At 38.9% G+C, this 27955-nt stretch overlaps 1 protein-coding gene across 6 annotated transcripts in view; it reads left to right on the plus strand.

Moving 5' to 3' along the window:
• The window catches only part of PHF3 (PHD finger protein 3), a 77934-nt gene extending 50330 nt beyond the window's left edge, over positions 1–27604 (plus strand). For 4 of the 6 annotated variants that reach the window (XM_084623621.1, XM_084623624.1, XM_084623622.1 and 1 more), the window contains 10 exons: positions 62–221; positions 295–451; positions 1781–1897; positions 7549–7680; positions 8252–8387; positions 9207–9402; positions 13196–13343; positions 17641–17730; positions 18601–18796; positions 24251–27603. In XM_084623621.1, the coding sequence (XP_084479747.1) occupies positions 62–221; positions 295–451; positions 1781–1897; positions 7549–7680; positions 8252–8387; positions 9207–9402; positions 13196–13343; positions 17641–17730; positions 18601–18796; positions 24251–26451 (3533 nt within the window). In that variant the 3' untranslated portion in view covers positions 26452–27603. Of the gene's footprint in view, positions 1–61; positions 222–294; positions 452–1780; positions 1898–7548; positions 7681–8251; positions 8388–9206; positions 9403–13195; positions 13344–17640; positions 17731–18600; positions 18797–24250 lie in introns of all 6 variants that reach the window. The other 2 variants (XM_084623619.1, XM_084623620.1) reach the window with 2 other exon arrangements.
• The last annotated feature ends 351 nt before the right edge of the window (positions 27605–27955 follow it).

Genomic DNA, 27955 nt, shown 5'->3' on the forward strand with positions numbered 1-27955 from the left:
CAGATGTAAGCGACTGTAAAATTGTCTTTAAGATTTTAATTTTTAGCATATTTTGATTTAGGTGTTCACGAGAAACAAGAATTCAAGAAAAAGAAAACTGAGAAAGTGGGAGCAACTGGTAATATACCTCCACCAGCTGTGCCAGCTTCCAAACCTTCTGCTGATCAGATAAGACAAAGTGTCAGGCAGTCTCTTAAAGAAATTTTGATGAAAAGGTATAGGTACGTTACCAAATGAATTGTCTGTTTTCGTATATAGTTATTTATTTTAAAAAATTCTATACTCTTTTTTCAGACTTACAGATTCCAGTTTGAAGATTCCTGAGGAAAGAGCAGCAAAAGTTGCCACAAGGATTGAAAAAGAACTGTTTTCTTTTTTTCGGGACACAGATTCTAAATATAAGAACAAATACAGAAGTTTGATGTTCAATCTAAAGGATCCCAAAAATAATGTATGTGTTCTTCATCTATAGTTCTTTCACAGAAAGAAATCCTTTAGCTGATTAAGTGTTTCGTATCCTGGTCTCCACCTTCTTTTCCTATCTCTTATTCTATAGAAGTCATCTCCTTCCATTTTTCTCCATATTCTTTCCTCCTTTTCCTATTCAGTTAAGACCTTTGAGTCTCCAGTGTCCACATTTCTTCATGACTCCTTGCCCATCCTGCCATATTCCTTCCATTGTCCAACCCTTGTAGCCTGTTTCTCTCCTTTCACTGTCTGTCTTTCAGCCACTGCTTTCCACATAACCCCATTTCACACATGTCCACTTTCAGTTCTGTCCAGCAGCCTATCCTTCCATTTCACCTTTATTCCATTCATTTCAGAATTATCAATCCCCTAATCTGTCTCCACACCTCTACTATAATAACATTTTAGTGTGAAGACATTCCATTAGGCTGCATCATCTCCTTTCCCTCCCACCCACTACTGGTCATCATTCTTTTTGTCCTCAAGGTCAGGATTTTTAACAAGAAAATTGTGCTCGTTCATGGAACTCTATCCGTTGCTCTGTTCTTGACCATTTTCTGTTTCACCATTCTCGTATGTCCTCCATAACTACGTATCCTTGTCTTGGTACATAGATTACTATATAAGTTCAATGCAGGTTAGTTGAAAGATGCAAACTTGAGCTCACTGTTCGCTGGGTAATACACAAAGTTCTACAGATCCTCCTTCTGGAGTACAAAGAACTAGTTTTTCTTGTCTGTTTTACACGTCTACCCAAGTGGATCACACCCATTTAATTGAAATGATTTAAATTGGAATAAAAACTGTGTACAGACTAGCCTCTATAGTTCTTCCTCCAACCCTTTTTCTGCTGAGTACTGTATGGAATTTGCTACATTCTTTTTAAAGATCTGAAAAAATATATTTTATGAAATTACTGATGCATTAGGTCTAAGCTAATTTTCCTTTTGAACATCATCTTATGTGTTTCCGTAATTGTAAATGTGAAATGTTTAAAGAAAAAAAGTTTAACCAATTTCTGGCTTTGTTGTGGGGAAAACAATTAATGGCCTACAGAATTGTTTCCCTCTACAAAACCCATTAATGTTTTTCACAGTAATACCTCTTAAGGTCTGAAATAGCTGTAAAGTAATATGTATTCCCAGGAATAATGGGTTATAGATAAGAATGTATGGTGCTGGCATTAAGTATAGAATATATTCCCAAAGGTTATTCTGCGACTCTAGTTGTTTTAATTTGCTGCTTATTGATTTGTTGTTAGAAATCAACTTTTTTTTTTAACAGCACTAGTTAATGTTTATCCTTCTTCCAGATATTATTTAAGAGAGTACTGAAAGGAGAGGTTACCCCTGATCATCTCATAAGAATGAGCCCAGAAGAGCTGGCTTCTAAAGAGCTAGCTGCTTGGAGACAAAGAGAAAACAGACACGTAAGATTTGTCAACTACAGTTGTAGAGTGAGATGTGTAGAATGAGATCTTTCAACTTTATTTGGTTTTCAAGTTACCTGTACACTTTCAGAAATTCAAAATACTTATTGAAAAAAATCCGATTGGATAGGACTTGACTTGGCTGAGGAGAGGAAGGAAGGGCGGAGACTGTACTTCCATCCACTAAGCCCAGAGAAGTGAATGTAGTAACTATTACATTCAAAGGTGTATTTGAAAAGAAGAGTGAAGAGCTGGAGTATGGGATCATTTGAGTCATTTTGTGGTGAGAAGGGTTTAAAGTAGGTGAACCAACTATTTGATACTGATTGGCAGTCCAAGAAGCCCACAGTCTCTCCAAGTGAGAGTTGCAGACAGTTGCTGCTTTGAAAGGGAAGATGAGTTGGTAAGCAGGGTTCACTGAACTGTAGTGTCAGTGAAGTAAGGGGGTAGCTTCTGCATCCAAACCAGGAGTCGTATATTTTCCCCTTCCTGGTACAGATGCTTCTACTCCTCTCCTTCTGTTCTGTCTTAAGATTGATTTCTTCCTCTGCACCACTGTTCCCTCTAAGCATGTGCATGCGTGCACAGATCCTAAACCCCGCACACATGGCAAAACACTGCTCGCACAAAGATTTGCACAGAAGAAATTTTTTGCGCACACGGCCTGTCAAAAATTAGAGGGAACATTGCTCCTCACCCTCATACAGTAGCAAGATTCTGGAGTCACCCTCACAGTTATACAGATTTCCTCAAGAGGGGAGACACTTTTCATATCTGACAATCCTAACCTAGCAGCTTGGGTGTCTCTTATTGATGTCTGACACACAACTGATATCAGAGCAGTACCCTGCACCGACAAAAATGTAAGTAGAGGCTAAAAATCTGACTTCTCAGTTTTGAGAGAATGATCTAAAGTGAAATAATTTCTTCAAATTATAGGGAGTTTGATAGTTTAGTGTGAAAAGCATTGGTAATCTGAAAATAGACATCCACATTTAAGCCTCTTGCAGCTATATTACTCTGGCCGTAGGTTGAAAATGAGATTACAGATGGTCATATTTTATCGGGAAGAAACCTAAATTTCCTCTAAGCTGCCTATTAAACGCCACGTAGGTGCTCAGGGCTGCGGTGGGGAGCGATGCCCCTTGGGCCGCCCGCCCAGCCTCATGGCTCAGCTTCACTTGTGCTGCAACCCAGTGGCCGCAGCGCTGCTCCTCTCCAGGCCCTCCCCACCCCGCTCCTTTCCGCCCCCTCCCCTGCTCCTCTCAGCCAGCTGCTTGGAAGGGGGGGAAGGTGAGGAATGGAGCCCACAGTTGCTGTCTCTCCTCTGGGCCGCTGGTGAGGGCTCACCCAGGGAGCACAAAGCAGCAGACTGTCACTGGCGGCCTGGATTGCGGATGGACCTGTCACGGCCTGGGAAGAGGTGCCCCTCCCCTGGCCCCAGCCCAGCCACCCATGGACCTGCTGTGGATGGGGAAGAGGTGCCCCTCCCCCAGTCCAATCCCCCCAGACCTCCATATTGGTGCACATAACAGAATTAATTCCCCACATGTGTGGGAAAAATTAGAGGGAACACTGCAATACACATTATTTTTTTTAATTTCCTAATTGAGTTTGAGGCTCTGTTTGTGTGGATACTACCTTGAAAATCTAATTGGATAAACAAAATTGTCTGCCATTGTTGGAATTACTCTTTATGCAAGGTTTTACCACTACCCAAATGTAACCATAAATTCCTTTATTAAATCCAAGACCAAATGATATTTATACAGTTGCTTTAAAAGTTACTAATTGTCTGAATAATAAACAATTTACTGCATCCAAACAGTAACAAAATGTAAACGTTTGATCAAGTTACTAACCAAGACTAAACCCAGGAGTGCTTAGACCTATGTTGGACAGCTCCAACTTAATCAGGCAGGTATTAGCAATGAAACTTCTAAGAGTTCATCCTTTTTTATCCTTTAACAAACAAATGATGTCATATTCTGTTGCTGACTTAGGTAAAAATCAGATTTTGGCCAATTTGCAGTCAGGATTAGTTCAACATGCACAATCTTATTAACTATCTTTAATAATTGGGGCCTCTACTTCCTTCTATCTTATCAGTTATCTTTCTGGTCCAGTTTTTCCAAATAAGCCATTTTTTTCCCAAGGCCTTCCTATGAGTTCTAACAAACTTGAACTATAAAACAACTGGGTCTAAATAAACTGTTACCACTCAAAGAGATCTTGGAGTCATTGTGGATAGTTCTCTGAAAATATGATCTAAGTGAAATAATTTTCACTCAATGTGCAGTGGCTGTCAAAAAACAAAACAAAACCTAACAATGTTGGGAATTATTAAGAAAGGGATACATAAAGAAGACAGAAAATATCATATTGTGTCTATATAAATCCCTGGTGTGCTCACATCTTGAATACAGTATGCAGATGTGTTTGCTCCATCTAAAAAAGATATATTGGAATTAGAAAGGTTCAGAAAAGGGCAACAAAAATGATTTAGGGTTATGGAACAGCTTCCATATGAGGAGAGATTAATAAGACTGGGATTTTTCAGCTTGGAAAAGAGATGACTAAGGGGGTGGATATGATAGAGGCATACAAAATCATGACTGGTGTGGAGAAAGTAAATAAGGAAGTGTTGTTATTTACTCCTTCTCATAACACAAGAAATAGGGGTCCCAAAATGAAATTAATAGGCAGCAGGTTTAAAACAAAAAAAAGTATTTCTTCATACGACGCACTGTCAACTTGTGGAACTCTTTGCCAGAGGATATTGTGAAGGCCAAGACTATAACAGCGTTTTAAAAAAAAAAAAAAAAAAAAAAACTAGTGAAGTTCATGGAGGATAGGTCCATCAATGGCTATTAGCCAGGATCGCCAGGGACGGTGTCCCTAGCCTCTGTTTGCCAGAAGCTGGGAATGGGCAGCAGGAGACAGATCACTTGATGATTACCTGTTCTGTTCATTCTCTCTGAAGCATCTGCCATTGCCTACAGTTGGAAGACAGGATACTGGGCTAGATGGACCCAATATGGCCATTCTTGAGTTCTTATGACATACAGAACTATGTATTTTTTTCTTTTTAATTTAATGTAAGCCTTTATATCGTACAGCTAAGACTACAATTTAGTCATAGAGGTTGTGGGGCTCCTGGGCAGTAAGGAAATTCCCGGGTGGCAGCGGTGGCACCCCCAAGCTCCCTGCTGCAGCAGGTCCCCGGAGTTGCAGGTGATGGGGGTACCCTGCAATTTGCAGCCCCCACAGGCAGCAGGGGACCCCTGGAGCTGCAGGTGGCAGGTTTACCTTGCAGCCCTCAGCTGCTGCAGGGGGCTCCTAGCCCCTGCACAGCTGCCCCCCTTCAGACGGTGTAGGGATCCACAGATCCCTAGTTTGTCCAGAATATTTTTAGTAAAAGTCAGGGACAGGTCATGGGCAAAAAAGAAAAATTCACGGAAGTCGTGACCTTTCCCTGACTTTTACTAAAAATATCCTGGACAAAATCTTAGCCTTACCTACAGCTCCTGACAAATCTGAAGCAGTTGGAGTAACTTAAACTGCTGAGTTCAGTATCACTACATTATTTTACACCAGCTGAAGATGTGGGTCCCCATAGTATTTGTTGTAAAGTTGTAAAACAGTTTTGCATGTATGTGAATCCAGATAAACTTGGCCCTCATGAGTTAAATCATTAGCTGGATAATTTGTACTGTTGCTTGCATTCTAGGCACTTGTGATATGGAATGCATCTTCTTGTAATTGTGGTAACTCCTCCTGATTCTCTGGCTGGTTGGTCATGAAACTCTGATGCCTATAGTCAGTCTTTCACGACAGGGTTCACAGCTGGCAGTGGATTTATCATGAATAGTCTGTGGAGAATGCTGAGAATTTAATCTTAATACAGAGAGCAAATGTTGTGTTGAATAGGCAGTTTTGTGAGCACAGGATTTTTGTAACTGATATATGCCACCTGAGTGAACCCGTAGTAAGGTTGGCAGGTACATAAGTTAAACAGTGTAAATTGACTTATACCCTTAGGTTAGTAGTGGTCTCAGATATAATCAAACTGATCACCTGACATCTCAATTTTTAAAATCTCTCTTCTTCACAGTAAACTGAATGATACTCAGGTTCCTGTGTTTGATTGTGACTGCAAAACCCATCCCCTGCTGTAGAATTGTGCACCAGAATCTAAGATTTCATTTTAAAAAAAGTTTCTGGTCTACATGATTGTGAAGAAAATGTGCCAGCTCAGAATTGGTGTAAGCCAATTAAGTGCTGTTTGGCTGAGTTTGCAGCCACAATGAAACCTTGGAGAAGTGTGAGCAGCCCTTGTTCTGCACAATGGGATGCTTACTCTGAAACTCAATGATGATTTAAATGTCAAGATTAAATATTTCAGTTTTTATTGTTTGTATTGTAGTAGTGCCTTGGAGTCCCAGTCATGGGCCGAGACCCAATTGTGCAAGGCACTGTACAAACAAAAAAAGTTCCCCGCCCCAAAGAATTAATGTACTTATCTAAAACTACTTCCTGTGCCTCTCCAATAACCAGGGATACTGTACTGATATAATTTTCTGAGGCTGCCACAGAATTTCTGATCTGCTACACCGGAGGCCTTGCTGGAAAATTTAGACTTAACTTGTTCTGCCATACACCAGAGAAACTAGGGGCTTTTGTTACAGTAGCAAATTACCTGTGCTAACAAGCTGACAGGTGTTTTTGTAATTAGGAGTGGTACTGCCTCTATAAGGGTTGGTAAAGAAATAAGTAGATATAGTGAGAAAATGGAAATTTTTATTACTTCTAGAAGTCCAAGCCACATTGTGCTAGGTACTGTGCAGATGTAACTGAAAATACCTTAATTGTAAAGCCCTCATGTGTAAAGCTTTTCAGTCTTGCCATTATAATTGCATTAAAAGTCTCATGCACTGGGCAAAAGAATTATCTTAGAGCAAATATAATGATTCATTCTCTTTAAAAATAGAGCTTATTGAGTTCTTTGACTCAATAGGAGAGGCAAGGCAAGTTATCCTATTCTTGAAATATGTTCCTGGTGGAGCAATAATAGTTGTCTACCATATGGAATGTGTTTCAGAACATGCTGATGGTTCTCTCCTTTTTGACTCTGTGATGGAACCTGTTGCAAAATTCATCAAGTGATCCTTAACAGAATTGTTTGGCAGATAGATATTTGTTCTGTAGATAATATATGAAATCCGTTAACCAGATTGGGACTGTGTGATTAAGAATGAAACAATAGAAAAATGCTACATCTCTTAGTTTGTCCTCTATCTATTTATATAGATAAACACACACATATACTCTGTGGAAAGGGGTAGCAAAATTTTCTTTACCTATTGAAAACTTAAAGTAGCATGTCCTGAAATGTGTGGAAAGGGACTTGCTTGTAATTTATTTTGATACATGGATATATGATAAGCAGTCATTGGCACGGCAGGTGAAGATTTGACACACTGTAGTGGGTATGTATTTCATGAAACTACTTGCCTTTCACAAAAGGGCCTTCCTTAAAATTACCTGTGAGCTGGAATTCTTTGTCCTATTTCAGTATTTCAGATTCCAAGCATTCACTTCCATATCACTTCTAATGTAGTGTAAGTATATTTAATATTACTGTTTTATAGACAATTGAAATGATTGAGAAAGAGCAGAGGGAAGTCGAAAGGCGACCAATAACAAAAATTACTCATAAAGGAGAAATAGAAATTGAGAGTGATGCTCCAATAAAAGAACAAGAAGTAGCTATGGAAATTCAGGTAAATAAGTGGGACTTTATTTTAATTCTAAGGGAAGGCTGATTTTGTTTTTAAAAAAAAAAAAAAAAAAGGGAGGGGGGAAGCAATATTTAATTATCGTGCATAAATAATACAAATGGTTTATATATCATTTTATTTTAAAAGTATAATAAAAATAAATAACTAAATTAAATTTTGTTCTTTATACACAGAGAGTTTTAGTAGTGGTTCAACTCCTAAATTTTAAGGGCTTTTTGTTGTGTTCTTTATCTTATGATCTCTGGCAACAGTCAGGTTTTAAATTGTACCTTAATTTATTACTGTGGCGAAATCATGAAATTTGATATCCTCACTTTTCTTAAAGCTTTTGAAATGCTTGTGGTATGTGTGCACGTGTGTGGTGTTTTGTTTTTTTTAAATAATAAACTGTAACCAAAGCAAACATCTCACTTGAGAAGAAGAAAGTGTTGAAAGTTTCCAAGTGGTTGACTCTGAGGTAATTGAAATAATATTACAATTAAGAATTTCTGATGGAGCATAAATGTTGTTGTTGTCTTCTCTTAACGGAAATTGATTGCTTTACCTTTCATAGGAACCTACTATGGTAAAGCTGGTAGAAAAGACAGAAGAGATTGAAAAAGATAAAGAAGTAGATGAATCTTCATTTCCAGACACAACAAGTCAACACAAAAATCATCTCTTTGATCTTAACTGTAAAATCTGCATAGGTAATTATAGTAAAAGCATATTAAAATTAACACTTACCACATAAGTAATGCTTTCCAAGCATAGATCTTAAAAGTAAAAAAAAAAAAAAAACAGCTCCTATGCTGTTCATGGAGCACTGGTGTTAGCTACACCAGCATAGTTTGCTGATTCAGCAGACCTTGGTGTGTTGCTCATAAAGAAAGTTCACAGGCTTGGCTTGGTAACGAAGGCTTGGCCAGGTTTATTGTCAGCAAAACACAATATTAGCACCCTGTCCAGCAGGTCACAGGGACACTTAACACGTGTGCCCTTGGCAAGGTAACATTACAGTCAACCTAGTGTTGTCTGCTACACTGGTACAAAGCTGCTCCTCCTCCTATGACTTCTCCTTTTATACATTCATGCAAACAAATTATCTATTACGTTCCATATGTTACTAGTGACCATCCTTGTATTTGTACACTATAGTTTGAACAAAACATCCTCATCTATTATCCTGTCATTCCTCCTTATTTTATGAGGAGTCTGAGTGTTCCTGTACCATCCTTGCAGGTCAGGAATGTGCTTACTTGGTTAGCTGGTATTCTGTCAAGTCCTGCATTAGTTCACCTCCTGACTTTGGTTAGTCATGGTCCAGCAAGGCCTACAGACAGTATGAAAGTTGATAGGGTGGCATGGTCAATGAAGGCGCTCCCATAGGAACAGTGCCTGTCTCATTGCTGCTCTAGCTTTCCTTTAGCTCATCCAGCTTCGATAGTGTTTGGAATCTATTCCATATTTTCAGATAAAGACCAATTCTTCATTAGTAGAAAATAATTTTTTTAATTCACTTTCTCAAGGTCGAATGGCACCACCTACTGATGACCTTTCTGCAAAAAATGTGAAAGTGTCTGTAGGAGTTGCACGTAAACAATCAGACAATGAAGCAGAAAACATAGCAGATGCACTTTCTGCAACGTCAAATATTTTAGCCTCAGAATTATTAGAAGATGATAAACAAGAATTGTCAAAGCCAGCATTCTCATCTATCCCAAGGTAACAATAAACTTCTTGTGATATCCGTATTAAAAAAAACCTTATGATTGTTCTGTCAAGCTAAGATTAATGTAAGTAATATGATAAGTAAAAACATGAAATATGATGAATTATAAATAGAGAATGCTGTGTGACTAGTGGGGTGCACTCACCTCTCACAAGCACCCCCTAGTCAAGTGTGGGGGGGCCTTTACTTTCTCTCCCTGTGGCCCTCCTTGGGCTTAAGTCTTTAATTAGTCCTGTAGTCAATGATCTCAGCTCTGGTATTGAGCCATACTGCGGGGCTTCCCCTGGGAGGCAATGTCCTCACCCTATCTGGGCGGTTCAGGCCCCAGCTCTTCAGCTGGGCCACTAAAGAGTTTCCAGTTTCCCTTTTGGGGTGCCTCAAAATCCAGGCCACTTCCCCCAGTGGCTAGTGGGAGTGGGGGAGGTCCAAGCTCAGGCACCCTGTAGATAGCAGCCATCTGCTGTGTCCCTTTAAGCTGTGCCACTGCTCTAATTCCCCGGGCCACTTCCCTGCAGCCCTGCACCTTCTGCACCGTTACTTCAGGGCTTTGTCCTGATGGAGTCTCAGCCACCAGTCCAGAGCTCTTTCTTGTTCTCCCTGGCTTCTGCCAGAACTGTCCTGTCCAAGGTCCTGTAGCTCCCTCAGGCAGCCACACACTATTCATGCCCATCCAGCTCCAGCAGGGAAATGAACTCACTCTGGCCCTGCAGCTCTTCTTATATGAGCCTGCTGGACCCTGATTGGCTGCTCCCTGCAGCCCCTTTCTGATTGTCCGTGTCCCACATAGCCACTCTAGGCAGCTTGGAGGACCCTGTCCACTGCCCTTCTCTGGGGTGGCGTGTGGCAGGGCCAGGAGGCCTCTAGCAGGGGGCCTCAGAGGGTCTAGTATACCCCGTCACAGTGATCAAACTGTCTAACTGCTTCTTTAAGTAACTGGCTTTTTGTACCTCTTCTAGTGTAAAGTGGCATTACTTTGACAGACCAATTGCGGTTTTTAAATATTTCAAAATAATAGGAAAAATGCAATTTTCCAAAAGTGGTGTTTGTTTCTTTAAGAATTTTCAATTAAATCTCCCCCTCCAGCCGTCAAAGAATCTAAACTTCAGTTTGCCATATTCTTTATCGTTATTCATTAAATTGATCCACTGTACATTTTCTGATAATGGATGCGAAACGTGCCTATAAATGACATGGCAAAGTGTAAAGGTAAAGCTCTTTGTTAAAGATTGCATTGGTTTTGATATATAAAGCTAAATATGACTTGGTTTCTACTTTTGATGTATAAAGCTAAATACGGGAATTCTAGCTGTCCTGGAGACAGTTCCTCCCCTCTCCTGCCCCCCGGTCCCCCATCATGTCTGTCTCTCTCTCTCCTGACAGTAATGATCAGCTGGGGACTCTCTTGTTGAAAGTCCCTAATCGAGAGGATCTGGGGGTGCCCATTGACCCTAGGATTCATATAAATCTCTCCTAATCAAATAAAGCCTAAGTGTGTTGATATTTTTGAGTGCATTCATTCAGGGCCTAATTTTCAGAAATGCTGATTCCCTGAAGCTCTAGTTGATGTTAAGGGGTTTTGAGGACGCTCAGCATCTTTGAAAATCAGGCCCTCAGGATTTTGTTTGATTGAGATTAGTTTGTGGGATTTGAGATTCTATTCTTTACAGATTTCTTCATAGTTAGCATTGTCTGATTAGTTTACTTTAACTTTATGTGGCTGTTTATAATTCATGCATTTGTGCATAGTTGAGGTTGTACATTTTTTGTTAGGCATGGACTATCTGTAAAACATGATATGCTCTTTCGTATAAATAAAACATTGCATAGGTTGCAGTGATTACAAACCTTAACTCCATCCTTACATTTTCTCATTGGAAAATAATGCATTGTTCAGTTCACCAGTGCAGGGATGCCTAAAAGACATGTATGTTGATGTTGCTGAGGTTGGAATTAAGATTATGTTCTAGTGCAGTGGTGTGAATTGTGTTACTGTACATGTTGGGCATGCATATAATTTAATGGGGGTGGAGTTGGTCAGCAAAAGTGATGAAAGTGATGTGTAGGTAGGAGAACTATGAGAGGACAGAGTCATGGAAGCTAAGGAAGGACAAGATTTCAAGAAAAAGAATATGGTCAGCTGCATCAAAAGTGGCTGACCAGGTCAAGGAGAATGAGGATGGAGTACTGGTTCTGAAATTTGGATATGAAGAGGTCATTAATAGACTTTGGTGAGAGTGGAAATCAAAGTATAGAGGATCTGGGATGAAATTGGAGGAGGAGAACTTCAGACCATGATTGTAATTAGCACATTCAGTGATCTTAGAGATAGAAGGGAGAGGGTACAGTAGTTAGAGAGACAAATGAGGTCAAGGGTGGGCTTTTTTTAAGATGGGAGAGACTGAAGCAGGTTAGCCTTATGAGGGAAAGGAGCCAGAGGAGAGTGACCGTTTAAGGAGAATAGAAGGGATGAGAGAGGTGGTGAGAGAGATCAGGAGATGGGTTGGTCATTGGGGCAAGTGGAGTGGTTAGAGGAGGAGAGCAAGGAAACTTGCAGCTAAGGAGTTGGTGGGTTATAAATGTGGAATTTGAAGTCACTGGGGATCAGTGTAGGAAATTGTGTGGAGAGAAGGTGAGAGCCAGGAGTTGAAATCAGAGTGGAAGGCTGAACAGGAGGATTTGGGCTGATAGGAATTGACAGCAACATGGAGAAGGAGAGGAGAGGAGTCAGTGCTCTTCAAAAGATGAGGCCATGAGAAGTGACAGGAGGGGGTGGCGTTGGAAGTGACAGGCCTGGGAGAGGAAAAGCTAAACGCCCCCACCACCGTCAGATTCAGGGAGGAAAATGTGAGACGATAGGCTTCTGTGAGAGAGGGCAGCTGCAAAGGTCGAGTCAGATGAAGGGATCAAGGTTTCTTTGAGCTAGAAGTGGAAGGGAGCAATATATTAATAGATGGTTTTGATTGTGGATGGCTCTGATCTTTTTAAAGATGGAGCGGGCGCCCCAGAGAAAGTGAGAGAAGGGAGTGGGGAACAAAGGGGATGTGTGTGAGGTTAGGAATGGTGACATGAGAGGGGTGGGGCTGGTTGTGGGATGCGGAGGTGGTGGAAATAAAGAGAGGCTGGAAGTTGAGCAAATGTCATCAGAAATAAAGAGGAGGGTGTGGATGTGGGATCTTTGTGTGTGTTGGGGTGGAGATTGGGATGGAGAAGGAGAAGAGCAAGTAGAGCTGATGAAAACTGTAGAGGGGAGAGGATACCAGGATGGGGACATGGAGTCAGTGGAGAGAAGGGAGGGGGAAGGACAGATGTTGTGATGCAGAAGAGGGGTGTGGTGATAACAGTGGGGAGTGGCAGATGGACAAGGTTTAAAAAAATAAGTTTGAAAAACCTGTGAAGGTACACTTGTAGCTCTCTCTGCAAAATATCTTTTCAATCTGGAGAAATTGAGTAGCCTTAGAAGAGAGACTGGCAAAATAATGTACTATGTTACCTGCCAGCCCTTCATGTAATTTTTAGAAACTGTGCTGGAAGCTCAGATATCTGGCTGTCTGCCCCTTTCCCTTATGATCAACTACACAAGTCCCTCAACAAAATAACTAACCAAAAATGCAATACCCTGCAATAGACTTAATGACCCTTCTAACCCTATGATTCTAATGATGCTCCAGAACTTACTTCAATATAGTTACTTTTAGTGAGGTGGATTTCAAGTGTTGCACAAATTTTCCTGATCACATATATTTATAAGTCTAATCATTATTTTTTTTTAACCCCTGTTTTCTTTAGATCAGAGACACCTGGTACTGTTGAAAGTGAAACTCTATTTCTGGCTCGACTGAACTTCATCTGGAAAGGTTTTATCAATATGCCTTCTGTAGCAAAGTTTGTTATCAAGGCCTACCCAGTCTCTGGCTCTTTTGAGTATTTAACTGAGGTACTGTATGTTTGTTCAAATATTTATATTTACCATGAAGAATGAAAATTTAATGTATTTATTCATTTGCTTTGTCACTTATTTGGGATCAAATAAAGCGATCATAGTTGTACTGAGCTGAAAAGTGAAGTATGATCATTATGTTAAATACTGTACTAGCAGGTTGACTTAGATTAGCATTTATTTATTTAACAGTAAGTATACTTAAGCTTGCCTCAAAGGATCCCATGGTTTACCAAGATGTAAGCTTTTTTTGGAGTGTTTCAGGGCACTCCTCTCCTATTTTGTGTTTCTTGAAATACGTTTCCAAATACAGGGGTAGTCATAAAACCAACCAAAGCAAGTGAACCCAAATAATGAGAGGATTGAGGAATCAACTAGACATGTTTGCTAACCATACATTTGTTTTTCCTTAAATTTTAAACTTATGTGAACTGTCTATTAAAATGATTGCCATACCAATCTGAGCAATAACACTTCCGGGGCTGCTCTTGAGAAGATTAAACTATCCTTACCTTGCATTGTTGCCCTTTCTCCTTCTCCATAACGTTCATCACTCTCTCTGTAGAGTGCAGGAGAGAGGCAAGACAAAACTGCAAAAAGAAAAGGAGTACTTGTGACACCTTAGAGACTAACAAATTTATTTGAGCATAAGCTTTCACGAGCTACAGCTCACTTCATCGGATGCATGCAGTGGAAAATACAGTGGGGAGATTTTATATACACAGAGAATATGAAACAATGGGTGTTACAATGCATATTGTAGTGAGAGTGATCAGGTAAGGTGAGCTATTACCAGCAGGAGAGGAAAAAAAAAAAAAACCTTTTGTAGTGATGATCAAGGTGGGCCATTTCCAGCAGTTGACAAGAACGTCTGAGGAAGAGTTTCGGGGGGGCGGGAATAAACATGGGGAAATAGTTTTACTTTGTGTAAGGACACAGTCTTTATTCAAGCCTAAATTAATGGTGTCCAGTTTGCAAATTAATTCCAATTCAGCAGTCTCTCATTGGAGTCTGTTTTTGAAGTTTTTTTGTTGAAGAATTGCCACTTTTAGGTCTCTAATCGAGTGACCAGAGAGATTGAAGTGTTCTCCGACTGGTTTTTTGAATGTTATAATTCTTGATGTCTGATTTGTGTCCATTGGTGGGATGATCAACCTCAGCCCAGACCAGTCCACACAAGAGATCCACTTCCTGGACACTACAGTGCTAATAAGTGATGTTCACATAAACACCACCCTATACCGGACACCTACTGACCGCTATACTTACGTACATGCCTCCAGCTTTCTTCCAGACCACACCACACGATCCACAATCTACAGCCAAGCTCTAAGATACAACCACATTTGCTCCAACCCCCAACCTGAAGCAAATACTCACCAGCAACCACACAACAAAAACACTAACCCAGGAACCTATCCTTGCAACAAAGCCCGTTGCCAACTGTGTCCACATATCTATTCAGGGGACATCATCATAGGGCCTAATCACATCAGCCACACTATCAGAGGCTCATTCACCTGCACATCTACCAATGTGATATATGCCATCATGTGCCAGCAATGCCCCTCTGCCATGTACATTGGTCAAACTGGACAGTCTCTACTTAAAAGAAAAAATGGACACAAATCAGATGTCAAGAATTATAACATTCAAAAACCAGTCAGAGAACACTTCAATCTCTCTGGTCACTCGATTAGAGACCTAAAAGTGGCAATTCTTCAACAAAAAAACTTCAAAAACAGACTCCAATGAGAGACTGCTGAATTGGAATTAATTTGCAAACTGGAAACCATTAATTGAGGCTTGAATAAAGACTGTGTCCTTACACAAAGTAAAACTATTTCCCCATGTTTATTCCGCCCCCCCACCCCCCCCGGAAACTCTTCCTCAGACGTTCTTGTCAGCTGCTGGAAATGGCCCACCTTGATCATCACTACAAAAGTTTTTGTTTTTTTTTTTCCTCTCCTGCTGGTAATAGCTCATCTTACCTGATCACTCTCGTTACAGTGTGTATGGTAACACCCATTGTTTCATGTTCTCTGTGTAGATAAAATCTCCCTACTGTATTTTCCACTGAATGCATCCGATGAAGTGACCTGTAGCTATTTGTACTGTGGTATTTGTTTTTATAATGTTAATCATGATATGCTGCATGTGTATAATATTTCACTGTAAAATTGATAACAGCTTTACAAGGTCAACAAATATTTTTGGTATGAATGTGGTAAAACAGATTTTCTTCACTGCTGGTTGCCTTCCCCACCACAGTGCTGAACTTTTGTATACAAGATTATAAAAAGCTTACATTATATGTAAAACTGTGTGTGATTATATAATTAAGACTGTAGTACCAGCACATAGTACTGCTCCACATGCACTTAGTAGTAGCATGAAGAGTAAGCATTCAACTTTAACCTTAGCATTTCCTGACTTGAGTGTTTATTTTTGCAATCTTAATGTATGGGTTTTTGTGACTGTTTGCATTGGTGATAAATAGTGACATACATTAGATCTGCAACTATAATAAAACATTAATTACAGAATCCAATCTCCAGATGATGTAACTAACATCAATCCATGGTACAAGGTAGTCACTTGTCACTATAAACACAGATAAAAGTGTTATTTATCTGATAAGTAGGGCTGTCAAGGGATTACAAAAATTGTAGAATTATGTACAAAAACTGCATTCAAAAAATAAAACAATGTAAAATTTTAGAGCCTGCAAGTTCACTCAGTCCTACTTCTTGTTCAGCCAATTGCTCAGACAAACAAGGTTGTTTACATTTTTAGGAGATAATGCTGCCTGCTTCTTGTTTACAATGTCACCTGAAACTGAAAACAGGCGTTCTCATGGCACTGTCGTAGCCAGCGTCGCAAGATATTTACGTGCCAGATGTGCTGAAGATTCATATGTCTCTTCATGCTTCAACCACCATTCCAGGGAACAGGCGTCCATGCTGATGACAGGCTCTGCTCAATAACAATCCAAAGCAGTGCGGACCGACGCATGTTCATTTTCATTGTCTGAGTCAGATGCCACCAGCAGAAGGTTGATTTTCTTTTTTGGTGGTTCAGGTTCTGTAGTTTCCGCATCGGAGTGTTGCTCTTGAGACTTCTGAAAGCATGCTCCACACTTCGTCCCTCTCATATTTTGAAAGGCACTTCAGATTCTTAAACCTTGAGTCGAGTGCTGTAGCTATCTTTAGAAATCTCATATTGGTACCTTCTTTGTGTTTTGTCAAATCTGTAGTGAAATTGTTCTTAGAATAAACAGCATGTTCTGGGTCATCATTTGAGACTGCTTATAACATGCAATATATGGCAGAATGCAGGTAAAACAGCAGGGGACATACAATTCTCCCCCCAGGAGTTCAGTCACAAATTTAATGAATGCATTATTTTTTTAACGAGCGTCATCAGCATGGAAGCATGTCCTTTGGAATGGTGGCCGAATTATGAAGGGGCAGACAAATGTTTAGCATATCTGGCATGTAAATACTTTGCAATGCTGGCTACAAAAGTGCCATGCAAATGCCTGTTCTCACTTTTCTGGTGACATTGTAAATAAGAAGAGGACAGCATTATCACCTGTAAATGTAAACAAGCTTGTTTGTCTTAGCAATTGGCTGAACAAGAAGTAGTACTGAGTGGACTTGTAGGCTCTGACATTTTACATTGTTTTGTTTTTGAGTGCAGTTACGTAACAAAAAAAAATACATTTGTAAGTTGCACTTTTATGACAGAGATTGCACTACAGTACTTGTATGAGGTGAATTGAAAAATATTTTCTTTTGTTTCATTTTTACAGTGCAAATATTTATGATCAAAAATAATATACACTTTGATTTGAATTACAACACAATACAATATATATGAAAATGTAGAAAAACATCCAAAATATTTAATAAATTTTAATTGGTAGTCTATTATTTAACAGTGTGATTAAAACTGTAATTAATTTTTTTGAATTAATCGCATGAGTTAACTGCAATTAATCCACAGCCTTGTTGAAAATCTTTTATTTATACCTGTTGTTAGTGATGTATAATTACAGGTGTAGAAGTGTGCAAGAGGTACTGTGCATTCTGTTACACATTATTGGTTTTATATTAAAAAACCCAACTCCATAGTTTAATCCAAACTAGTTTGTTTCCCTGAAGTGGCATAACTTCTGATGATAAACTAATCATATGTAATATAAGCATTGAGGAGTTAAGTTCCTTTATTATTTTGAAATCTATTTCAGTAGCCACAGTGGGTTCAAATTGTATATCTGCTTTTTTGACAGGACTTGCCAGATAGTATCCAAGTAGGTGGCAGGATATCACCTCACACTGTTTGGGAGTATGTAGAAAAAATAAAAGCTTCAGGGACCAAGGTAAGGAAGAAACTTATACTTTAAATTAGAAGACTTTAACTGTCTGTCTGCTGCCAATGTTGTGTATATATGTTTTCAGACAGTTCTCTGTTGAAAATAGTATGACTTACGTATCAGTTTTTGGTGTGTACATAAGGCTGCTATCCTCTCATTGCCCAAATCCCTCTTGAAGACCAATTTCTACTGTGATGCTTAAATGTAAATAATCCAATTTGAGGGTAGTTGATATTTTTGTTGGGACCTGGGTTTTGGAGTTGATAGCATATTTTATCCCTCCTTCCTACTGTTCGTTTGTAGCTTGTCACTCCTCTCTTCCCCTCTCTCCAGTTTTCACCCAGCTGAAGTCAATACAGACATTAATCAGGCAGTTCTGATTTGCCCTTGTGTGTGAGAAGAGACAAGGAGTTCCTCCCTCTCCTTCCCCTTCACCATACCTGGTGTTAGGGTTCTTGCCTTTCCACTGTAGCAACTAATGATATATCTTAAACACCAAAAGCGGTGCAGAATACAGATTCCTTAGGAGTGTTGGTAGAATAAAATTTGAAATGTTCCAAATTTGGCATGCCTTCTGAAAAAGCTGGTATACAAGAATCTGCAGGCAGAGAAAATATTTTAATTTTTTGTCATGTACAGTCAGTAATTTTTTTTTTTCTGGAAGCTTCTCATTGTGTTTTCTCTTAATGCTTCAGAGAGACTTTCTTCTGCTGTCTCCTACTCTTCTCTATTTTGTTATCTCTTCCTTTTTCTAGTCAGTTATTTCCCCTTTTCTGTGGATTATATACTTACTTGAAGACCAATCACTATTAAAATTTACTTTAAAAAACACAATTTGTAAATACTTCGCACTACCTTTTTTCCTTTTTTAAACAGGAAATTTGTGTAGTTCGCTTCACCCCGGTAACTGAAGAGGATCAGATTTCCTATGCTTTGCTGTTCGCATACTTCAGCAGCAGGAAGCGTTATGGTGTAGCTGCCAATAACATGAAGCAAGTGAAGGATTTGTATCTTATCCCTTTAGGTGCCTCAGACAAAATTCCACATCATCTTGTACCTTTTGATGGACCTGGTAAGTACAATACACAGCTTGGAAATTTACATATAGTGGCACCTCCCCCATGAGTGAAATACAAAATGTACCTGAAAATTAAAGTTTAACGTTTAACATCAGTGTTTTTGAGCAAATTGAGTATTGCACATCTTATTCAAATAAGGCATTATTGATTGTCCTGGTGTTATGAGAATCTTCTGTAACAGATTGGAAACCAGTTTCCAACCCAAACAATTATTTGGATTTATGTGTTTTAAATATTTAATCCAAAAAAAAGTCTTCTGATTAATGTTTAACCCACACTGCCATGTGGCAGGGGATAGAGGGAAAGGTGAGAGAAAGTCTGATATTTAGTACAGCTCAGTGAATAGAGTGGTGCAGGTGACTTCTGAAAGAGGTTTATTCACATTCACTCTGAACCCCATGTTTGTGTTACATTTTAATATATAATTTTTACAGCACCCAAAATGTACTTGGTATGTAACGTACTAATGACAAGACAGTCATTGCCCTCAAAACCTTACAAACTAAAAAGATAAGGGAAGATTAAAAATAGATAGATTGGATAGAGAAGGGTTTCACAAATGCAAGATCTTGAAATTACTTAGTTTTTCTACATGCTCTCTTTGGTTCTTAAAATTTTAATTTTATTCACAAATATTTGGGGGTGACTTTTTTCTCTTTCTGGTTGATGTGTGAGGCAGAAATACAGAGGAGTGAGGAAAGTGGGAGTTGGTGGAGTTTCAGAGCGTACCCGAGAGAGGATGATGAGAATTAGAGGAAGTTAAACCTGAATGGTAGGAAAGGTCAAAGGGATTGAATGTGTAGATGAGAGAGAGAGAGAGGATGAAGACAAGGAACTGGAGGCCAGAAGCAGTATGCATAGTGTACGTTGAGACCTGCACACAAAAGTTGCTCCAGAATAACTAAACATAGTTTTTAATTACTTAAATAAACTGGTGCAAACCTCTATATGGACAATCTTAAATCAGTTTACTCCAGGCCTATATAGGTTTAGATTAAATTAGCGTGGTTGTGGAGTTTTACGCCAATTTAACTAAGGGCTTTGTCTCCACAAGGACATCCAGGAAAAGTAATCTAAATTAACTTTGGATGTGAATTAGGCTAAACCTAATTAAGACCGCTTAAATTCTGAATGAGTGTGTTAACAAGTTTAATGTGATTTAAATAATCTTCAAATTAACATATTTTGCCAATTTAGATTTATTTTCGTGGATATTGTCATGTATATAAACCCTAAAATTGAGTCAAAAACCCTTTTTAATTAAACCAGGGCTAGTTTCTTGTTTAGACAAAGACTTTAGGTGAGGGAAGTGCAGCTTGAAGTGAACCCCATAATGTGTAGGCATTGTGAAGTTATGTCTCTGGTTCCTTGGTCCTGCTGTGGGCCAGCAGTAGTGAGAGTCTGGGGCAGCTTTTATAGATACTGAGGGTTCTGGATTGTGGGGAAAAAACTCACCTATGTGTGCACTTTTGGTGCCTTCGTCTACTGCAGTGGTGTCTGTTGAAAGCCTTGTTGAAAGTCCCTGGGTAAAGATAAAATGGGTAAAAAACAAGGGTGATGTCAGGGTAGAAGAAGAGGTGGATGAGGCTTTTTAAAAACAAACAAACAAAAAACCCTAACAAAATCATCCAAATTACAGGACTTGATGGTGATGTGGGACTTCAGCTATCCAGACATCTTTTGGGAAAATAACACAGCAGGGCACAGATTATCCAATAAATTCTTGGAATATATTGGAGATATTTTTATATTTCAGAAGGCGGAGAAAGCTACTAGGGGAGAGGTTGTTCCAGATTTGATTTTGACAAATAGGGAGGAACTGGGTTGAGAATTTGAAGGTGGAAGGCATCTTGGATGAAAGTGATCATGAAATGGTAGAATTCATGATTCTAAGGAATGGTAGGAGGGAAAACAGCACAATAAAGACAATGGATTTAAAGAAAGCAGCCTTCAGCAAACTCAGGGAGTTGGTAGGTAAGATCCCATGGGAAGGAGGTCTAAGGGGAAAAACAGTTCAAGAGAGTTGACAGTTGTTCACAGAGACATTTATTAAGGGCACAAGAGCAAACTATCCCATTGCGTACGAAAGATAGGAAGTATGGCAAGAGACCACTGTGGCTTAACCAGGAGATCTTCAATGATCTGAAGCTCAATAAGAGTCCTACAAAAAGTGGAAACTAGGCTAAATTACAACGGATGAATAGAAACAAAACAACACAAGCATGTAGGGACAAAATTAGAGAGGCCAAGGCACAAAATGAGATTAAACTAACTAGAGACGTAAAGGGTAACATGAAAACATTAGAAGCAAGAGGAAGACCAAGGACAGGGTAGGCCCATTATTCAATGTGGGGGAGGAAAACAATAACAGAAAATGTGGAAATGGCAGAAGTGCTAAATGACTTTTTTGTTTGTTTTCACCAAAAAGGTTAGTAGTGTTTGGACATCTAATATAGTGAACACCAGTGAAAATAAGGTAGGATCTAAGGCTAAAATAGGGGAAGAACAAGTTAAAAATTACTTAGATAAGTGTCTTCAAGTTGGCAGGGCCTGATGAAATACATCTTAGACTACTCAAGTTGCTGACTGAGGAGATATGAGCCATTAGTGATTATCTTTGAAAATGTGATAGATTCCAGAGGACTGTAAAAGGGAAAATATAGTGCCAATCTATAAAAAGAGAAATAAGGACAACCCAGGAAATTACAGACTAGTCAGCTTAACTTCAGTACCCGGAAAGGTAATGGAGCAAATAATTAAGCATTGTGCAAACACCTAGAAGATAATAAGGTGATGGGTAACAATCAGCATGGATTTGTCAAGAATAAATCGTGTCATACCGACCTAGTAGCTTTCTTTGATAGTGTAACAAGCCTTGTGGATAGGGGGAAGGCGATAGATGTGGTCTATCTTGTCTTTAGTAAGGCTTTTGATACAGTCTCGCATGCCCTTCTCATAAACAAACTAGGGAAATACAACCTAGATGGAACTACTACAAGGTGGGTGCATAGCTGGTTGGAAAACTGTTCCTAGAGAATTATCATCAGTGGTTCACAGTCCAGCTGGAAGGGCATATTGAGTGGGGTCCTGCAGAAATCAGTCCTGGATTCTGTTCTGTTTAATAGCTTCATCAACTATTTAGATAACGGCAGAGAGAGTATGCATATAAAGTTTGGGGATGATACCAAGCTAGGAGAGGTTGCAAGTGCTTTGAGGGATAGGATTCAAATTCAAAGTGGTCTGGACAAACTGGAGAAATGGTCTGAAGTAAATAGGATGAAATTTAATAAGGACAAATGCAAAGTACTGCACCTAGAAAGGAACGATCAGGTGTGCACACGTAAAATGGGAAATGACTGCCTAGGAAGGAGTACTGCAGAAAGTGATCCTGGGGTCACAGTGGATCACAAGCTAATTGAGAGTCAACAGTGTAACACTGTTGCAAAAAAAAGCAAACATAATTCTGGGGAGTATTAGCAGGAGTGTTGTAAGCATGATGTGATAAGTAATTCTTCTGCTCTGCTCTGTGCTGATAAGGCCTCACCGGGAGTATTGTGTCCAGTTCTGGGCACCACATTTTAGGAAATATATGAACACATTGGAGAAAGTCCAGAGGAGAGCAACAAAAATGATTAAAGATCTAGAAAACATGACCTATGAGGAAAGATTGAAAAAAGTGGGTTTGTTTAGTCTGGAGAAGAGAAGACTGAGTGGGGATATAAGTTTTCAAGTACATAAAAGGTTTTTACAAGGAGGAGGGAGAAACTTTTTTTTTGTTTAACCTCTGAGGATAGGACAAGAAGCAATGGGCTTAAATTGCAGCAAGGGAGGTTTAGGTTGGACATTAGGAAAAACTTGCTACCTATCAAGGTAGTTAAGCACTGGAATAAATTGCCTAGGGAAGTTATGGAATCACAGTCATTGGAGATTTTTAAGAGCAGGTTAGACAAACACCTGTCAGGGAAGGTCTAGATCAGTGCTTCTCAAGCTATCTGATGTGGGGGACCGGCAGTTTTTTTTTCCAATGTGCGCACAGACTGGCAGCCGATGGCTTGTGGACTGGTACTTAGTCCTGCCGTGAGTGCAGGGCACTGAACTAAAAGACCTCTTGAGGTCCATTATAGTCCTACGATTCTCTGTTCCCTTCTGGGGCATTTGGGGAAATGATAGTTGGGTGTAGAATGTTCAGTAGAACAGCAGGCACGCTTCCCTTTAAGGTCTGTTGGTTTCATTTCTTTATTCTGGAAGTTAATATTGTGAATCCCTGCACATACAAAAATCAGAATAAACCTCAATTGAATCATTATTATTTAAGTGAAACTTGAGAAATTCTATGCTAAAAAAAAATCACAGCACTTGTATACATGAATATTAGTTACAGAATGACAAGCTGTATACTTAGATTTTGCATTCCAAGTCAGGCATTTGAAATTTTTACTTATTTACATAGTAGCAAGGTTTAGCCAACCTAAATATACATACTGTACTTATATTCTTTATGGTAAGACTTTTTAGTGTAGATTGGTATTTTTAGGTTGAACAACCTTGACATTTGCCCTGTGAAAAATTATGTATTTCTCATGCTGTTTTTACATTCAGGTTTTTTCTTAATGAAAACACTGATGCTCCAACCATACCTGCTTTTGCTTGGCCATCTTGATTATGCTGAAGCTCTGGAAAGGGGCATTTGTGCCACCAAAGGATTACCTCTACTTTAAGTTGGGGGAAAACCCAAGTAACTAGTTAGGTGGCTTTTATATCCCCTTTCTGCTGTAGTGGTGCTGGGTATCTAGCCCAAGATATTTGAGTGTTGTTCATTTTTATTTTAAAAGCATTTCCCTGGGCTAAATTCATTTAAATATGAGGGCAAGAGATTGCCCTTGTTTGTGTTTTGATTGTGGATGGCCATTACCTATATTTAAGCCAGTCCTTCTGGATATCAAGATTACTTATGCTCATTTTAGGATATTTTAAAATGTCCTAAATTAAACCCTTTGCTACATTTTAATATGGTGCATTGTTCTGCAGAGTTCATGGTTAGCTTGCATTCTCATTGCCCATATGTTTGACTCAGATCGCTAAAAGGAGACCCCCATTTTTAAGGGAACCTAAGTTTTCCCAAACAAACTTCCTGATGGGCAGAATTTGCCTCCTATGAGGCAATGGCATGAAAATGAGGTGCACTGGTTGAGCAGCTGTCTGGTTGCCTTATGCCTTTGAAACACACAGTACCTTTAGACGCTGGAGAGAGCATACTGGGAAGCAGTCCTTGCTACGTCTTTGAAGAAGTGTAACTAATTTTTCACATAGAACAGTTCTCTTGGGTGAGGGGAGCTGATGGGGGCCCAAAGAATATTATAGACATATGATAGGTTATTCTTTTATTAAAATGATTGTCTCCAGATAAATGTATTTCATTTATTAATTGCTTTTATGATTTTATGCAGGGATTGAAATACATCGACCAAATCTGTTGTTGGGTTTGATAATTCGCCAAAAAATGAAGAGACAGATTAGTGCTAGCACTAGCCTTGTGGATGAAATTTCTGAAAGTGCCCCGAGTAACTTGCCACCAGAAAAAAAAAGCAAACCGAGCAAACCTGATGTCTCTAGTACTGAAGTAGTAGTAGAAGAAGAGGAGGAAGAAAATGATTTTTTTAATTCCTTCACAACTGTGTTACATAAGCAGAGAAATAAGCCTCAACAATCTAATACAGAAGAAATACCAGCGGTTATTGAACCTGTAGTAGAAAGCATCAAACATGAGCCACCAAAGCCACTGAGATTTCTTCCTGGAGTTCTCGTTGGATGGGAAAATCAGTCTTCTACTCTTGAGCTAGCAAATAAACCACTGCCTGTAGATGATATTCTTCAAAGTCTTTTGGGTACTACAGGACAGATATATGAGCACCATCAGTCAGTGGTGGACCAGTGTGCTAGTCAAGAAATACCTTTATTTGCTGAACAAACAAGCTTAAAAGAAGAAAAAATGAATGTTGCTGAAGTAACTGCTGATGAAGCTATAGAAACTAAGACTAGACTAGATGATTCACAAGAATCCACTGATGTTACAGTAACAGTGGATATGCCAGTTGCAGGGACCTCATGTTCTGCAGGAACTGTAGGAACTCTGATAAGTCTAAGTCTTAAGGGAAAACCACCAGATGTTTCTACAGAAGCATTTTTAGCAAACTTATCTGTTCAATCACAGAGCAAGGAAACTGAGGAGTGTAAAGAAAATGATCCAAAGTGGCAGCTGTATGACACAGAGAATGTTTTGCAAGAAAGCAAAAGGACCACAGAGTCTAGCTTCTCTTCTTCCTCATCAAATGCAGGTAAAGGAAGTGGTGATAACAATGTTAACATAGGTTCTGCTGAAGGTATGACTTCTAATACTTCCAAATCTCCACAGTTTATTAATCTTAAAAGGGACCCAAGACAAGCAGCTGGACGAAGCCAACAGATTAATGCTTCAGACAATAAGGAGGGGGACACTAACAGAAATGAAGAAAGACAAAATATACAATCAGACATCTCTGGAAGTGAGCAAATGGAGATGGAGAATAAACAGTCAGGAGAAAAGAGCTTAAACGTGTATCAAAGTGGTGGTCAGACATCTGAGATGCAGTGTACCTCAGCTCCAGCTAAAACAGATAATGTATGTGCTTCACAAATGGAAGAAACAAAACACTTGCAGGAAGATACACCAATGAAAAATATTGAAACAGTGCACTCATTTAGAAGAGGACCAGCAACAACCTCATCTCATTTTGAAAAAGAAAATTCTTCTCATTCTGAATTCACTTCCAAAGTCCCCAGCCCAGTTATGAGTGGAAATTTCTCACCAGTTAGACCTCAGCAGCACAATTTTCAGCATCTTAAATCTAATCTACCTGGATTTCAGTTTCAAACACTTTCACCTCCTAACTTCCCCCCTCAGAACAGCCCCATGTTTGGATTTCCTCCTCATCTACCACCTCCACTTCTTCCTCCTCCAGGTTTTGGTTTCGCTCAAAATCCTATGATGCCATGGCCACCTGTTGTTCATTTGTCAGGTCAGCCACCGCATTATGTTGGACCCATTGTTCAAGGGCCATCGCTGGCTCATAAACAATCAAGATTTCCAGGGCCAGAAAACTTTTATCAGAGTAAAGACAGTAAGAGACCAGAAAGACGCCATAGTGACCCTTGGGGCAGACAAGAACAACATTTAGAGAGAGGGTTCAGTAGGGGAAAAAACGATCAGCATAGACAGAGGTTTTATAGTGAATCCCATCACCAAAAGAAAGACAGACATGAAAAAGAGTGGAACAGTGAAAAATACTGGGAACAGGATTCTGAAAGGAATAGACGGAAAGACCGAAACCAGGAAAAAGAGAGAGAGAAAAAAAGCAGAGAGGAAGGACATAGAGACAAAGAGAGGTTACGACTTTCACACAGTGATAGGGGATCTGATGGAAAATCCTCTAGGGAGAGTAGAAATCCAGAAAAAAAGATAGATAAACCTAAAAGTGAAGAACAGTCTCATGAAAAGGATAAAGAGAGGGAGAAAAGTAGGGAGAAACATAGAGAACGAGAAAGTGAAAAGAACAGAGACAGACATCACAAAGACAGGGACCACAATGACAGAGCTAAAAGCAAAAGGTAAAAAGAGCAGGCAATCTTTCAAAATCCTATTTAAATAACTGTTAGTTGTGTCCTAAAGTTTTGTAAAAATGCCTGCTAGGATTGTGCCATCTTTTTTTATTCATTGTTGGTGTTTTGCAAAAACAAGTCTGTGTTTTGGTACAAAGCTGTGTACCAATACTCATCTTCTTTTACATTATACCAACTAACCCTAGAAATAGGAATTTAATATTTTTCAGAATTTTACATTGCTGTATATTCAAAATTTTAAAGATTTCTTTTATTAATATGCAATAAAGTCTTAGAAATTTCTTAGTTGATGAAGTTGGCTTTAGTCAAGTATGCATTATAGTTGCTGCCTTTGGTAATTTGTGCTCTCTTCTGTTTTAAGATGCTCCAGTAAATTTTAAAAATGAATTTCACATAATAGCCTTGTTTTTAAATTGCACTGTTTTTGAGGACTGTAGCAGAATCTTAGTATCCCTCATACATTACAACACAAAATACAACATATGTTGAGTGGTGTGAAGTTTTTTTTATTGATTCAATAATACAATAAAAGAATTCAGCAGTATTTCCAGTAGTTATCAAGTATTTCCCAAGCATCCGAAGCAGTTTGTGACCAGAAATTAGAAGGCTGAGCTGTCCAAATGTTATTGCTTTAAACTGCACTTGTTTTAATAAGAAAAAAATTTAAACTATATTCTTTAAACTATGATTTACTAGTCAGTTAATTTTCCCATAATTTTTCATGCTTCAAAAACTTGAATACCTAAGCTTGTACATTATCTTGTGTTTTGCTATCCTTTTTACTGTAAAATGTAAATATTTTAAGGGATATTTTGATTCTAAAAATGATAAAACTTTCTCACATACTTTGTGTGTTTGATTTCATAGGTATGAAGCAGTAGACTAAACCAGTATAACAAACAAGATGTAGAATGACTCTTGTAGCTTTGCTTTACACTTCATGACTAGTGATTTTTTTTGGGAGGGGGAGAATCATGTCAGGGCTTTTAATAAACAGAGCAGTTCAGATTTTATGGTGACTGGCATCCACGGATACTTTTTTTAAAACCAAAATATTACTGTCTGTTATACTTTCTAAAAAAAAAAAAAAAAAATACAGTACGTTGCTCATTTTGTTGAATCTGCTTTTGAAAAACAAATACTCTACCATTACATTATTCTGTCCATCACACTATTTTGCAGTATTTGGTCTAATTATTTTTACTTAAGAATATTGTGTATAAAGAAATTTGAATACATTGCCTTACCTATGAACACAGCTTTTTGCACTTTGGTGTAGAATAAGCCTCTTCTTTCCAATAACAGATATGTGATTAAAAGACCATAATAATTAACTTTTTAAATTGGTCATATATTTAAAAGTAGCTTCCTATTTGCAGACATTGCACATAGCTTTACAGCCAAATTAAATAAGGTTAAAATTAAAAATGTTTTATACCAAATAAAGGTGGTTGTAGCTTTTATTGTATTATTCCTAGGCCAATAGCTCTGAAGAT

This window comes from Lepidochelys olivacea, assembly GCF_965140295.1.
Source record: "Lepidochelys olivacea isolate rLepOli2 genome assembly, chromosome: 3".
In the NCBI taxonomy this organism is placed as follows: Eukaryota; Metazoa; Chordata; order Testudines; family Cheloniidae; genus Lepidochelys; species Lepidochelys olivacea.